At 47.6% G+C, this 14652-nt stretch overlaps 1 protein-coding gene across 1 annotated transcript in view; it reads right to left on the bottom strand.

Moving 5' to 3' along the window:
• LOC144179341 (RAB7A-interacting MON1-CCZ1 complex subunit 1-like) overlaps positions 1–14652 on the bottom strand; it is a 30430-nt gene that overhangs the window by 2510 nt on the left and 13268 nt on the right. Inside the window, exons 3-8 of the mRNA XM_077707637.1 lie at positions 13441–13534; positions 13301–13350; positions 12523–12660; positions 11208–11325; positions 6890–7026; positions 820–992 (exon numbers count right to left, since the gene is read on the bottom strand). Coding sequence (XP_077563763.1) covers positions 888–992; positions 6890–7026; positions 11208–11325; positions 12523–12660; positions 13301–13350; positions 13441–13534 — 642 coding nt within the window. The 3' untranslated portion in view covers positions 820–887. The remainder of the gene's footprint in view (positions 1–819; positions 993–6889; positions 7027–11207; positions 11326–12522; positions 12661–13300; positions 13351–13440; positions 13535–14652) is intronic.

Below are 14652 nucleotides of genomic sequence, written 5' to 3'. Positions count from 1 at the left end.
AACAGTGTAAATACAGTCGTGAGGAAAACAAAGATTCAGAACTATTTCATAAATTCTGGGGGCAAAACTAAAATTAGAATAAGCCTTTTGCAAAGCCTTCCTTTATGCTTATTTTAGTCGGACGGTGCCCACATTGAACTACGGGTTGATCAGTTGGCGAAAACATGGCACCCTGCTCATAAGAGACAGAAACTGCTCCCCGGTACATGTCTCTTATAAAGGGACATGTATGGGTTAAAAATTGTATGGGTTAAAAATTTTCAGCCATTTTATGCACAATGCATGCACGTAAGCAGGATAAATGTTTCCCACATCCTGTCCCAGGTGAAACGCACTTTAGCAACCAGCCCAGCAGAATATAGTCACGCAGTGAAGAACGAAGAAATTGACGCCTATTTTGCTCTCGTAGAAATTTACGCTTACTGAATGAACTTGTGTTCCACAAAGAACAAAAAGAAAATACAAGCGGCAAAGAACCATTCAACACAGTGCCGTGCACAAACGAGCCCCAGCCAGTCGAATGCCACGGCTCTTCATCTGCAAGCATTCATTTACGGTGTTCTCGTTACAAGAGACATCAGCTTCGATCAAGCGCATGTTTAGATTAAACAAGAAGGTATAGGACAGTGACCGCAAAGCAACACCATTTCCTTATCAAAACAAGATTGCCGGTAGGGAGTACGAAAGAAGAAGTAAACACGCGCTTTGCTTACAACACAAGATAAATAAGACGGCTAGGCGTGGCCAGCCAACGGTAACAAAACAGAAATAAACAAGTGGATAGACATGCTTTGCAGTAATACGTTGAACGTGGCATACCTCTGGCCCGGCTCCTGGCTCAGGCTTTGGCTTGGTCACGCGTCGGCTTGTGCCAGTGGCTGGAATACTCAGTGCTGGTTCTCCTCTTCTTCCAGCTGTGCCAGCAGTTGGCGGGCGCGGGCGCAGTTCCAGCCTGCACCTTGCAGCGGACCCTCGACGACCCCAATGTAGCCCTGAAAGGGCAAACAAGGGCGACGAGATGCGAAATCTTCAGAATTTTGCGACGCTATTTGCTAAAAGGGGGCCTGAAGACAAAATACAAGTGCTGTTCATTAAAAAGTCCGCTTTGTCTCGATAAGAAGGGAACCAATTTCACTGCAAACTTAAAACAACCAATGGAGATCGAGTTTTTAGCACGAGTTTTCAGTTTTGAGATTTTGCCCGTAAAATTATCTTTGTACATTCAGCTACAACTTTGCAAAAAGTCAAGGTGAAAGTCAAATGAGAAGATAGTAAAAAATCTATTTTATTCAGTCGCGGCAGCTTGAGAGAGTGCTACTATTGTCGTACATCAAAGCTTTCGATTGTCTGTATCTTGGGAACGCTAGCGTCACCCGCCATTGCCGTTTGCTCAGAGGTAGAGTAAGCCTTCTTCTAGCCCATGGCACCCCCCGCAGTTTTGCATTATGGCCGAAAATAATAAAAAGATGCATGTTTGGCACCCTTTTCAAGCTTTTCTACTGGAGCTCTAAAAGCTTTCAAAATGAATACTATTCTGCATTTGCAGTTTTCAGCACTGTCTACATTTTGTCCAACACATTTTGAGTACTTCCAGTAGTCCAATTTGGATGAAATTTCGCACAAAGCCTCTTCAAAATGTGTGGAATGTTGATATCTATATGCATTTTCAGTATTCCTTATACATTCCTCGCAAAAATTTAAATGCTGACTCACAGTGCCCAAAACATATACCTACAATTGCTCTTCATAAATTTCCTGTTTTACAAATACAGGAATTATCTGCATACATTTTAAGTATTTTTTTGCATACCTTATCTAAGCAGCAAAATGAGCTATTGCAGGCTGCTCTAAAGAAACATTTAATATGAAAAAGGATGTGCCCAAAAAGACCTATATTGTGCTCTTGAGGGCTGTCTCAGACAAAAACTAGTAAAGCTACATAAAAACTAAGAACACATTTGGAATCAGCACCAAAAACCCAATCTTTGACTAAGGTTTCAAAACTATAGGTATAATATATTAAACAAAAAGTGTTTTCAAAGAGCATCTCCCCTTAACCATGCAGACAGAACACGTTCAGTTAATTCGAAAGATTGCCTCGTTAGAATCATACTGCCAGCACTTTTAACGCACGCTTCGCTAAAATACGCTTTATAATTCGGAAAAAAGGGAATGGCCATGACCCCCACTAGCTCAATTTCCTGAAACAGAACCTATGATGTCATAAGCCCTGCTGTGCAATTGGCTGAGCCGGCAAAGGCAAATGCAAATTAGGCAGGGCTTATAAGCTTGCCGAACGAGCTATTTGCGCCTAAATTTAGGGCAAATTCTTTTTCTAGCAGTAAGAATGGTGGCGTAAAGAGTGGAAGTGACGAAACTAGAAGTAACGATGTGTGCTGCTGTTGGTACTGGCCACACTATGCTTGTTTTAGCTGCACAGCAGTCCGCCGCTTTGGAATTGTCTTACATGACATTGGCCAATTGGTAGAAGCGACGTTGTCTTAGGCGACCCTGCTTGTCGAGGACAACCCATGTTTCATGAAACGATTACTGTCTACCGTAACAAAAACAAGCCAGGTGCAAATATGGTAAAAAATAGCGCAACGGCAGATAATGGTCCGCGGCTCCGTATGGTAGCGCCTTCTGAGAGGAATGACGATAAGCGAGGCTGCAGAGCTTAATGACGCACTGGAATTTCGTTTGAATACCCGCCCTCATGACATCGTGGCAGACGTCTTGAAAACACGCGATTTGGCCTAAATTTTAACCTAAATTGATTCATTTCTCAGTGAATACGGAATTGTTTGCTGCCGGACAAGTGCTGGGGGCACTGTAAAACACGAAATCTTTCGAATACAACAAACTTGCACTCTGTCTGCATGGCCCCTTTAAAGAAAACATGTGAAGCAGTGCCCACTCCCCAGCCACCTTCCGGCAATTTCTCTACGCCGTAGCAAAATCTTGTTTGTGTGATTGGCGGCCACCAACCCAAGTTACCGCCAAGAAGCATGAGTAAACAATTGTTGTGGGGCTTCTAGTTCCATTTTATCACATCACTTGAATGCTAATGTGCCGTTAACACACAAGCAGCTGTGCTTGTGTGTTAGTGCTGGCCCATACTAAGTCACTCTCGCCCACATTGCGTGTAGGCAGCACGAAATTTGAAAGATTTAGGGCGAAGCTCCTCTTGCTCGGGCCCTGTCCTGTCCCTCGTTGCTGCTGTATCCGGCAGAGTGATGATGATTGTGGCAGGATCCCCCCAGGGATTGGCCAACCAAAGATTGGCCGAAGAGGTCAAGACGTTCAACGCGTTCGTTGCTACCCAACAAGGAGGAGAGGAAGAAGAAGAGGTTGTCGTTCGTCGCCTGCGAGCTCAAGACTCTTGCTCGGGCCCTGTCCCGTCCCTCGTTGCTGCCATACACGGCGGAATGATGATGATTTTGGCAGGATCCCCCTAGGGATAGACCCTTCGCAAAAAGGCGGACAACACTGAGAATTCAGCGGTGGTAACACTGGTGGTGAACGTGACGACGCCATTAGAAAGGAAGCAGGTCGTAGCAACGCCGTTGCGGTTGCGCGTTTTCGCCCACGGCTTCACGAGTCTGTTGCCCCACGAGTCTGTTGCCCCATCGCCGTAGTCATATTTCTCTCCTAAAGTGGTGTTTTGCGCTACCCTTCGAAGATTAACGCTGGTCAAATCGCTTCCGCTTATCTACACCGCTGCACAACGGCTCGTCTGGGGCGAGTCGAGACGTGCCCTTCTTTTTTCCTATTTCTTCTGTGTTTGTTCCTTCCTCTGAGTTCATCTCAAGTTCGACTGCCTCTGCTCGCTGCTGACGCACGCGTGCGACCTATCGCTCCCGCATTAGCACTGCATTCACCAACGGAAAAATTAAGCGCCGTAAGTACAGAGGCGGTGAATCGCAAACATGACCTCTAGCAGAGACATCAAAATCAGTTTCATTATGCATGCTTTGGTCATTTTCGGGAATAGTTTTGAAAGTTTGAACATACGCAAAGTGAGCGCTCAGCAGAGACGGCCCCTTCCCAGCCCGTTCATAGCGGCCAGCCGCCGCTACCACGGGGCAAGAGCGCATCGATTAAACACAATTAAAACTCGACAACCAAACAAGGAGGCAGCGCTAAGGCTATTCTTTATTAGCGACAAATTCTACCTTTGCTTGCTGCTGTTTGTCAATACTGACGATGGCGTAACGTAGGACTCCACGCTGACGTATGATCGCTTGTACTCGTAGGACCTTTCAGCGGTCAACCTCGAAGAATAAAAATCCTGAATATGCCGCTCTTCTATCGAAGGAAGGACGGCAAATTTATTTTCCCATCCTGCAGTGGGAAACACCACTTCGCGGGAAGCGTATGCAATTACGTGGATGGTGGACAGTAGCTACTCCATAGAAACTCTCTGCTCGCAGCCTTTTCACTTCTTTTCTAATGGCGGCGCAGCGGGTGCACAGTGTTGCCAGAGTGGCTTGCTACTTTTCCGCCAACAATTTGGCCATCTTGCAAAGGGTCTATTGGCCAACCAAAGATTGTCCGAAGAGGTCAAGACATTCAACGCGTTCGTTGCTACCCAACAAGGAGGAGAGGAAGAAGAAGAGGTTGTCGTTCGTTGCCTGCGAGCTCAAGACACGTACCGGGGGTATGCGACACAAGACGCTCTGCAGAAGGCGACAGCCAAGGTGGCTAAAATGTCACACACCGAATTTGCCAACTTACCCATGGAGATTCTCATCGTCCAAAACAACCCCTACATAACCACCACAAACATCGACGTCGTCGACGGGCTTGTCAACGGAGCGGTGGAAAGCTTGACGTGTCGAGTCTTTATATGATGTGCGGGCGAATGTTTCACGGTTTTACCAATAAGCATTTTTGCTTCGCCCCTCTCATCATCATTCACTTCGTGGAGATGGCGGGATTTTTTTCAACATTTCTTGTGTTTTTCGGTCAAAAAGAAAAAAAATTTCTGTCGTCGCCTGAATGGACCCGAGTAAGCTACCTTTCGAATTGAACAATTGTATTTTGTCTGCATGGCCCCTTTAGCAGTCTCTATTATTTGCCCGTTCAAAACAGCTCTGGGCAGACAAAAACTGTTTTCATCGATTGACTGATTCAAAACTTTATTGGAGAAAAGCGGAGGATTGGAGGCCATGCACGGGGAATGAGAAGTGACGGGAGGGATGGGGGAGTGGCAAAGGTTTTCGTCACATAATTAAACGTCTCTTTGAGCACTCATTTTGCGTCCATGATGCTTGGTCCCCCCCCCGGACTACACTAATCTCGCAAGGCCACTCTTAATACCATAACTGCATGGTGCTTGCAGAAAATCGAGTTCATGATTTGGAGAGTGTAGAGTGTCTGTGTCTCGAGGGACGTGACCGAACAAGCCGTGTCGTTGGAGTGTGAAATGACCACACACCCACGTGAGGTGGTGAAGGCGGGATGATACATTTTATTGGCAATAAGGGCTATGCGAGGGTGGGTGCCCATTCGGATGGTACCATTTCCTCGTAACAGCGGGCATATAGGCACTGTTGGTGATGCTTTTGTTAAAGGGACCCTGCAACACTCTTTGTGCAGTGCAAGTAAACCTCCGCGACGTTTAGATTAGACTTCCAGGAACACCCGAGCCAAATACTACACGTGCACGTGAAGTGGTAAGCGCGCAAAAAGCCGTGAAAGACGCGGAAAAACCAACCGCTCTCTCTTCAATTTTCCTCATTATGCACCCCTGGCATGGCCTCTGCGACGACAATCGGGCCATGGCCGTCCTGGCTGTCCTATTGGCTGTCACTGGTCAACTTCGCGGCTAAATTCTGGCATTTCCTGTGACGATCAGCCGTCGTCGGCGCTGTGTAGGAACCTCTTCTATGTCTGAACCTGTCCGCATGCTTTTGGTGTTTCTTTTGTTTTGAGTGCGCGCGGAGTTTGAGTGACGAACTAAATATTCCACTTTGAACAAGCCCACTCGACAACAAACGTTTATTGCTCCAAAAACGCCCTACCAGCCTGAGCGCTTGCTTGCGAACAGGCAGCCATGCCTGCTCTTTTGTGGCACCAGACCGGAAATAGACCCGTCCACGTTGTGGGGAAAAGGACGAAACTCCCCGGCCTGTGACACATAGAAGGCCGCCGAACAGAACGCCGCGCGCCGCCCCCCTCTCCGGGAGAGAGCGCGCAGCTTTTGTCACGTTGTCCGCGGTTGAGTTGAGAGGGAACATTTATGCGCGATGTTTCATCGCGCGTAGTTTCGGGGTTAGAGAATGGATTTTCATAATTCTTGCGGGAGGAGATTGCTGGGACAATAGACTTTACCTCAAAATACATTCCGAGTAGTCGATGGTAAGTGTTGCAGGGTCTCTTTAATGAATACCTCGGCAACCCTGGGTATTTGAAGGCTCTGCGGAAGATATCCTTTTGCAGTTTGATGTAATAGGGTCATCTGGCGTTGAACGCACTGAGCATCCAGTTCCAGGCGTGGGTTCGTACAAGGCACGACAGCAGAAGGGGACGGAGGCAATGAAACGCTCTCCCTGACAGTGTGATGTGCTGCTTGGTTCCCCATCCAGAAATCCATGTGACCTGGTGTCCACACCAGGCGTATTGCTTTCATAACAAAAACTGTATGGGCAAAATAGTATCGAACTGTGGAGCAGTTTTAAACAGTCTACAAGAACTGATTAAAGACTGGAACAAAAAAAAAAAAAAGTTGGACACAAACTCTTGCAACTTGCTCACACTGCGCATACGCGGCCCATCGTTTGGACGCGCGGCATGTACTGAAAGCCACACGCTCCTTTGTCCGTATTTCAACTTATCACGACAGTACAGTGCAGTAGGGAGCCGCACCCTCAGAACAGCAGCCTACCTGGAGCAGCTGCTTGCCCAGCGGTAGCGTCCGGGCGTCAGCCAGGGGTCGGTCCCAGCGGCGCGAGTAGGTGACCAGCCAGTAGCACATCTCGCCCGAGTACATCAGGGACAGGGCGTGCACGTCACTGTAGATGCCTGGCACCAGGGCCAAGAGGGGGAGGCACGATTGCAGTCCACGGGGGGGTTGCACAAAAGCCTCTCAAAGAGTAATTTTAATCCCGATAACAATGGTGCACACAGTAGGGCGACTGTGACCATGGGAGCGGTTCTTAGCATAGCAGAGTAACAACAGAGTCCACCCTTTTCCCAATTATTCCCTTTTTAAAGCGAAAGATTTCTTGCTGGAGCCAATTTCGCCCTGTCAAAAACTAGTGCATTCCCCCATAGACTGGTTCGTGGACCGAAAGCTCTGATAAGGTCACTGCACCCACGGCAGCATGTGGAACCGGGCTTCCATTGTGTCAAAATGGTTATACTTTAACATTGCGACAAAGGAATGCTTCTAGATAAGACAATACACGCATACATCATGAGGAAACCTTTATCTCATAAACCACGTATCGGTATACAATAAGATTGTTCTTAAATTCGTTTACTTAGTGGGCAAAAAAATCGCTGGCTGGGTTCGTTCTTCACTCGCAATGTGGGTCTTCGAAAGTTTGACGAACGATTGGACGCGTTTTCAGAAATGTTGGAGGCACTTTCGGCGAAGGTTTTGATGCACTTTCAATGTCAGAAAGCTTTCATACTTCCCTCAACTTTGTTTAGGAAAGGATGGTAAAGTTGTTTTCCAACGCTTTACTAATCTGCCACCAAGTCGGGAGACACTTTGACGAGAGAAACTGCACAGCGGTGGGGAGGAATGACTTGAAGACGGAAACGTGTAGTCCCAAAGTCCAGTTCTGGAGTCAAGGGTCAGGCCAGATGCTCTAAAAAACCGATGCGGACTTTAATGCCTACAAGGAAACTCACTGACGCAGCCTTAAGCCCAGAGTGGCTGAAGCCATTTAGACTGCCTGGCATTCCCGACAACCACCGGGCATGCATGCACAGAGAGCACATCTAACGGACCAGAGGGTCCTCTGAAACAAGGTGCAATCCCAACTGCCTGCTTGGTTCGTAATATAAGGGCAGCGTAGGGGGGTCACACCCTGTCAAGAGCAGCGTCACGTGACCATGTTGCGCACCAAGAGATGGAAGTGCGACACCTAAGGTGGAAAGCTGGAGCGGCTGGTTGCGAGTGCCGCGAAACTCAAATTGCAAGCTCAAGTAAATCCCATAAAAAGGCAGGGAGAATTCAGGATGAGCACTTAACATACAAAAGGGCTAGGGATGGGCGAATATTCGGTATTGTCGAATATTCGATCGAATAGCTCTCTATTCGTTATTCGCTTCGATCCGAATGCAGGTATTCGATATTTTCGAATTATTCGATGTTCACGAATAGGCAGCTAAAAGCGAAGCTTTTCGGTCAAGCTTTCTGAGAGTTACCCCAGGCTTGGCTCAAGACCCACCAACGCGGACATTTCTATTATCAGTGCCGGCACTGCCGAGTTGCTGCCTTGCCTAGAGGTTCGACGAAGCTCTCGGCGGCCAGCACACTTTAGGTTAAAAAAAAAGGCGGCACTGAAACGACACCGCTCCGAACATAGCGGCACCAAGCCAGCAGACTTGTACAGGCCGCCATTTTGAATAGGCATGCCGCCATTTTGAATAGGCTTGCTCAGCGCGGCAGTACGCCGCACTACGCGAGCCTATTCAAAATGGCGGCCAGCCACTTGCGCTTTGCGTGGCTACGGCCGAGGATACTAGTGGCTACAATACTTCTTATTTTAGCGGAGCTTCTAGGAGGCGCTTAACTCTGCGAGTTTCTAGGCGGCGCTTAAATTTGTGAATGAGCAGCCGGAGGAAACTGCTGCACCTAGAGCATGTGGCGCAACAGGCATTTCTTCATGAAAACTTGTGAATACAGCAGAGGAAAGCTGTGTGTAAGATTTTGCAATAAATGTTCAACTGGTAATAGTTTTACACAATGCTGTGCCCACGTGAGTTCTAATTATTAGAAAAAATTGTGTACATTAGTCAGGTCACAAGTTGCTCATTTGTCTTTGTGATTTGCAATGTGTACTATTCGAACTATTCGATTCGAAATTATTCGACCAAATCACTATTCGCTTCGAATTCGCTTCGAACCTCAAAATCTATATTCGCCCATCCCTAAAAAGGGCCATGCACACAATGTGTCCCTCGAAACGTGAAACATGCCAAAAAACCAATAAGCAATACACGGAAGAATAAAGTGATAACTGCACAAGACCCACACATCTTCGCCCCTGTGAGGCTACTGTTCAAATAGCAGACTTCCCTTTACAGTGATGTAAGGAATGGTGCAAGATTCATTCTTCACCTTCATTGTGCACACCCAACGTGCGCTACACAGAACACGTGTCCCTCAATGCCAGAGCACACAGCAAGCAGCTGCAATGACCAGTCTGCACTCAAACTGCTACACAGTGGTCCCACAATCTATTCGGTTACCGGGCACCACTCTGTTACTGATAACATGGCCCACAGGACAGGAGTGCTCTCCACTCTACAGCTGTCCGAGGCGTAGCAAAAGATCATGAGGCGTAGCTTTTTGGGAATTCTTTGGCCGCTCAGAGTTACTATAGGCTTGGGCGCATTCGGCAAGCACTCTCAAGTAATGAACAGCTGGCAACCTCTGTCACCGGATACAATGGCCAATTCGTGCTGCCAGTGACAATTCAAGGGCAGAAACATGGCGCCTTACTCTAGTGCTAAGAAAAACTTAGGCCGGCCTAATGAACAATGAGAAGATGAGGGCAGTAACACTTACCGTGAAATCCCGAGAGATGCCCCACCATAACCCACCCCCTGTTTTTGGTATGATTTTCCATTTTTTCAAAAACACAGAGATAACCCACCCCTGACAATAGCATCACCCCAGCCAGGGATGACGCCCACGGAAACGAGGTTAGCTAGCATGGGTAGGGTGCGATAACAGGTTACAGGAACCTGAACCACGCTGCAATAACAGGTCACACGACCTAAAAATAACGTGCACATTTAGGTTGGCAACGCCCGCTCCTTCAAACGTTGCGGTATATCAACAGCCCTTGATGGATCAGAAGATGGGGAGCTTCATGAGCGGCTCGCTTCGGCGATCCCTCCTTCTGCTGCCCCGCCAACCACGGCGAACTCCGTGCGTGAGGAGGTGCTCGACCTTTTGTTTGACAGTGAGAGCGACTGTTCGGTCGACGGTTATGACGACGAATGAATACAGTGCTAATAAATGCATCTTCATTCTTTGGCTGCGATACATTTCTCAATTTTTTTTTTACTGCACACCGAAAGTTAGCCCACATCATATTTTCACTAGATTTGCTCTCGATCTTAGGTGGGCTATCTCTCGGGATTTTACGATAGGGACAAGAAATGAGCTTCCTAGATCAGGAAACGAAATCCAGTGGAAGATATTATAGTTCAAATAAAGCAAAAGAGATGGACTTGGTCTAGCCCCATGTTGAGATGAAATGACAACCGGTGGATAGCTAGGGTAACGGAGTGGATCCTGAGAGACTAGAAACAACTCGATGGAGGGACAAAATACCGTATTTTTGTGCGTATAACCCCCCTCTCCATAAATCCGCACCACCACTTTCAGCCCGCGGGGAAGAAAAAAAATCCTCACGTATTGCCTGCAAATTTGATACACTAAAAGCTGCACCAAAGCTACTGCTCAAGCAACGCATCACATGCTATGTAGACAGAAAAAGTGTATATTTAGCAAGTAGAACACACTGACTGCAAGGCGAAAGTCACAATTCACTCAGTGCCACTGCTCTCGCTAGAGCTACCACTTGAGCCAGGGTCCTCGCTGTGGTCATCTTCACGGCACAACGCGCCGTGCAGCTTCATGGCATAACGTGCATTGCCGAGAACCTGCTCTAAAGAAAACTTTCCGCGTATTATCCGGACCCCTACTTTACCACTAAACTTTTCTCATTTTTGGTGCGTGTTATATACGCGAAAATACGGTAATGAAATTTGGAAGGAAAGAGTGGACTCTAACAGAGCAGAACAGGAGTGGTTGGAGGCCAGTGGGAGAGACCTTCGTCCTGCAGTGGACATAAACAGGCAGAAGATGACAAGGTCTTGGCACACTGATCATGCATCACCCTGCCCCTAAACTCGCCCAAACAAAGAAATATCTATACGAGTGCCTGCCCAAGCCACCAGCAAAGGCTTCCCCTGCTGTTCTACAGCTCTTTTCCCTCACCCATAGAAGCACTGACCTTTTTCCAGAAGTTCCAGGACCTCCGAGCAGCCAGAGAGCACCAGGACGTCGTCGGCATTCAGTGCGCGCCGGACGTTGAGCATTGCCGTGAGATGCTGCACGCCTTGTTGCAGCAGCTGCAGAAAGAAACACAAGGCGCGCATGTCTTCTTGTCAACCATTTCAAGTACTTCATTAAAATTTCTCTAAAAAAAAAAAAGTACTGTAAAGGGTTGATGGGTTACTGGGAAACGCAACGGACGTTTGCTGCGGGGGTCAGCCAATGTGTGCTCCCCGAATTTCTCGTGGCACCAGGGAACTGTAGAGGGACACCTGCTCGCTGTTCACGCATGCGCTCTCGTAACTCACTGCCATGTTCACGTGCAGCGGTGTGCGATGGCCGAGGCAACCCATTTCAGCAGGGCCAGCCAAGGCCCAGCTTCTCGTTTAGGGGCGAAGCACCTTAGGGGCTTGGACTGTTGGCGTCTTGTCGTCGTCGTCTCATGTCGCTGTATTCTTATGTAGTCACGGCACTGAAACACCGGGACACTTGTTTTCCAATGCTTCATGCTAGGACGCAACGCGTACTAAAAGAACACACCGGGACACTCGTTTTTCATTCATTCATGCTTTCATTCATTCGTGCTATTTTGCTCCGTACTCGCCTTAACTTTAAAATTTGCACTTCTCCATTTCGAATTTCCCTTCTCCTTTGTCATCGTAATTGGGATGTCGCGTATTTCAGCACACGCCGTGTGGCACGACTTACAATCTTTGAATACACTTATACACTGCATGCTTCGCCCCTTCCCAGGTTTCATGTTAGTGGAGATGGCTTGGTTGTTTTTTTTTGTTTTGTTTTCAAAAAACTAGACAAATTGATTTTGATTTTAGGGTTTAACGTGCCGACGCAACACAGGTGATGAGGCGACAGCCACCAGGGAACCCACAGTCATCCAGTGGAGTAACAGCTTACGCCCCGTCCCCCTCCTTACCCTCCACATTGGTGGCACCTCTAGTGATAGTGGTGCCGCTACAACATAATACAATTTTATACAATTCGTTCCACCTTCTGGGTGCATGTTTGACTTTGTAAACAAGTGCACCAGCTGTGCATGGCATGTTCCTGGACACAAGGTGGGCATTTTCGACACAGTCCAAAAAAATGAGCCTCGTCTCTTGCAGTGAGAATCATTGCTGCTGAACCTGTACACAGGGCAGACGCATTAATGTAACATGTTGCTGTGTGTCAGGTCAGCTCTTTGGGCAACCCTCAAAAGAAAGCCGCACAGCAAAGCCAGCTTTATGCGGATTCTGGATAAGTAGCCCACTCACGGCCAGAAAGGTGTCCTGGTTGGCGTTCAGCCAGGACTGGTCGTCGTCGCCCTCCTTGCTCTGACAGAACATGTAGAGCAGGGCTCCCTTGCGCCACTCAATGCACTCCGCAAGCTCTTCCCCAAGGCCAGCCACCACCTGCAACAACACGGGGGTGACACCGGGGCGACCACAGGATTAAACCCGGGGCAGGTGCAGAACGCAGCCAACAGAAACCAGCGTGGGCAGGATCACCAGCTGCTTTCATCGCCAAGGGAAGACAAAACAAGCTTATGAAATATGTCAAAGATGATTAGATGCCAAAGCTTTCCATTCATGCTGAGCTCATTTTCCTTCATTTTGCACTTGATCGAGACAAATTATGTAGGAATGGTGGGCTCACACCCCAACATGCCTTTGCACTGCACCTAGTAAATTTCTTCCACTGCCACTTACACTCAAGCAGCCCATTGATGATGCTGTACCACACAACTACCTACTCCAAGCTACCTACACCACCACCTACATCGCCACCTACAATACCTATGACAACCACCTACATCACCACCTACAATACCTACAACAACAAACATCACCTACAATACCTACAACAACAAATATTACCTACAATACCTACGACAACCACCTACATCACCACCTACAATACCTACAACACTGCCTACAACATTACCTACAACACCGGTGACTGCATTCTTGCAGTATGAGCTAGCTCACGGCTCCCCACATTAAATCCTAATCCCAGCACTAGGCTACACTAGACTGTGCGACGTCCACTGACCGTTTTGTAGCCCATGTGCTTTGTGATGTTCTCGACATGTTCGAGGGTCCCTGCACGAGAAGCAAAGCGGCAGTTATGGCCGAGTAGTCGTCAAAAGTCAAGTCAGGACGCAGAGAAGCCCTCTCGGTGCGGGCACTCACGAATGATGGCCTGGACTCGCTCCAAGGAGTCGCTGTCTGAAAAGTCATTGTCCGCAAGCCGGTTTTCACGGCAGTAGGTGATGTCGAGCACGATCTGAGAGGGAGTTGAAAAGGAACGAAGCCACCGTGTTGGTACACAAACGCTCGCAGTCAAGTGCACAATGCAGCTTCTAAAAACCAGATCAAAAATCCCCCCCGCCCCCCGGGGTCGCACTTCATGAAATCGAGCTCAATCTCAGTTGGACCTCAATTTCATTACGCGAGGGCATTTTCAGAAAAGAAAGAATGCTCTGTGATTATGACTGCATGCACAATTTCGCCATCTTTGGCAAATCACTCCACTCCATGGTGATAATAATTAGTTGTTTAACGGGGCAAAGACAGCTATACGACTCAGCTCTGACTGAACATTGTGGGCTCATTATTGTTCCTGTGTGTGTGTGTTATCTAGAGTGTAGTTGTCCCCAATAAAATTTCCTTCAATAACACTGCTTAAAGCGAGGCAAAAAAATTCCAACCTCTGATTGTAACTTTCCTTCTTCATACTCCACTGAAGAAAAACCAGATACATAAACAATATTTACACTTTTTGAAAGGAATAAAAGAAGCTTTTGTTTGAGGACAGGACTGCTTTGTTGAACAAGTCTAACTAAACCCCAATAATTATTTCTCCAGAAAATTGAACGCAACCCCACAGAATTAATGCATAAAACTAAGATCCTTGACAACAGACTAGCAGGAACTCATACCCACTCACCCTGAAAAAAGCAAACAAACCCCAAAAACAGAACTGAAATTAAAGTCTGTGCATAAAACCTGCCCCTGCAGTGAACAGGTTCCGTTACAAAAAATGAGTTAAACTGATCCGGTTCTAGTGTCAAAAATTAAAGCCATTCCACTCAGCGTGAAAGCTGACAGAAGTGCATAGAAAGTGATTCGTCATAATCGGCTGTAGCACCGTCCGCCCCTCCCTGCTACCACCCAAAGCAATTCAAATTTCCCGCCTCTGTACTTCTCACGCGCCCCTGGCCTGAAACAGCGCCAGAGGGGGTTCTGCTCTTTTTGTGCTTGCTTTTCCTCCTGCACGTGCTGGCGTTGCACTGCCACTTTTTTTCGCTTACTATCGTAAAGACCAACCCAACGAGCGTTCCTAACTAAATGAACGCAGGCGCTGCCGGTTAATGACATATATTTTGCGTCAAAAGTACCTGC

This window comes from Haemaphysalis longicornis, unplaced genomic scaffold (genome assembly GCF_048455015.1).
Source record: "Haemaphysalis longicornis isolate Haplotype H1 unplaced genomic scaffold, Haemaphysalis longicornis Haplotype H1 scaffold_4, whole genome shotgun sequence".
NCBI lineage: Eukaryota > Metazoa > Arthropoda > Arachnida > Ixodida > Ixodidae > Haemaphysalis > Haemaphysalis longicornis.
Note: the sequence above shows the minus strand (reverse complement) of the source record. Positions and strands in the feature narration are given on the sequence as shown.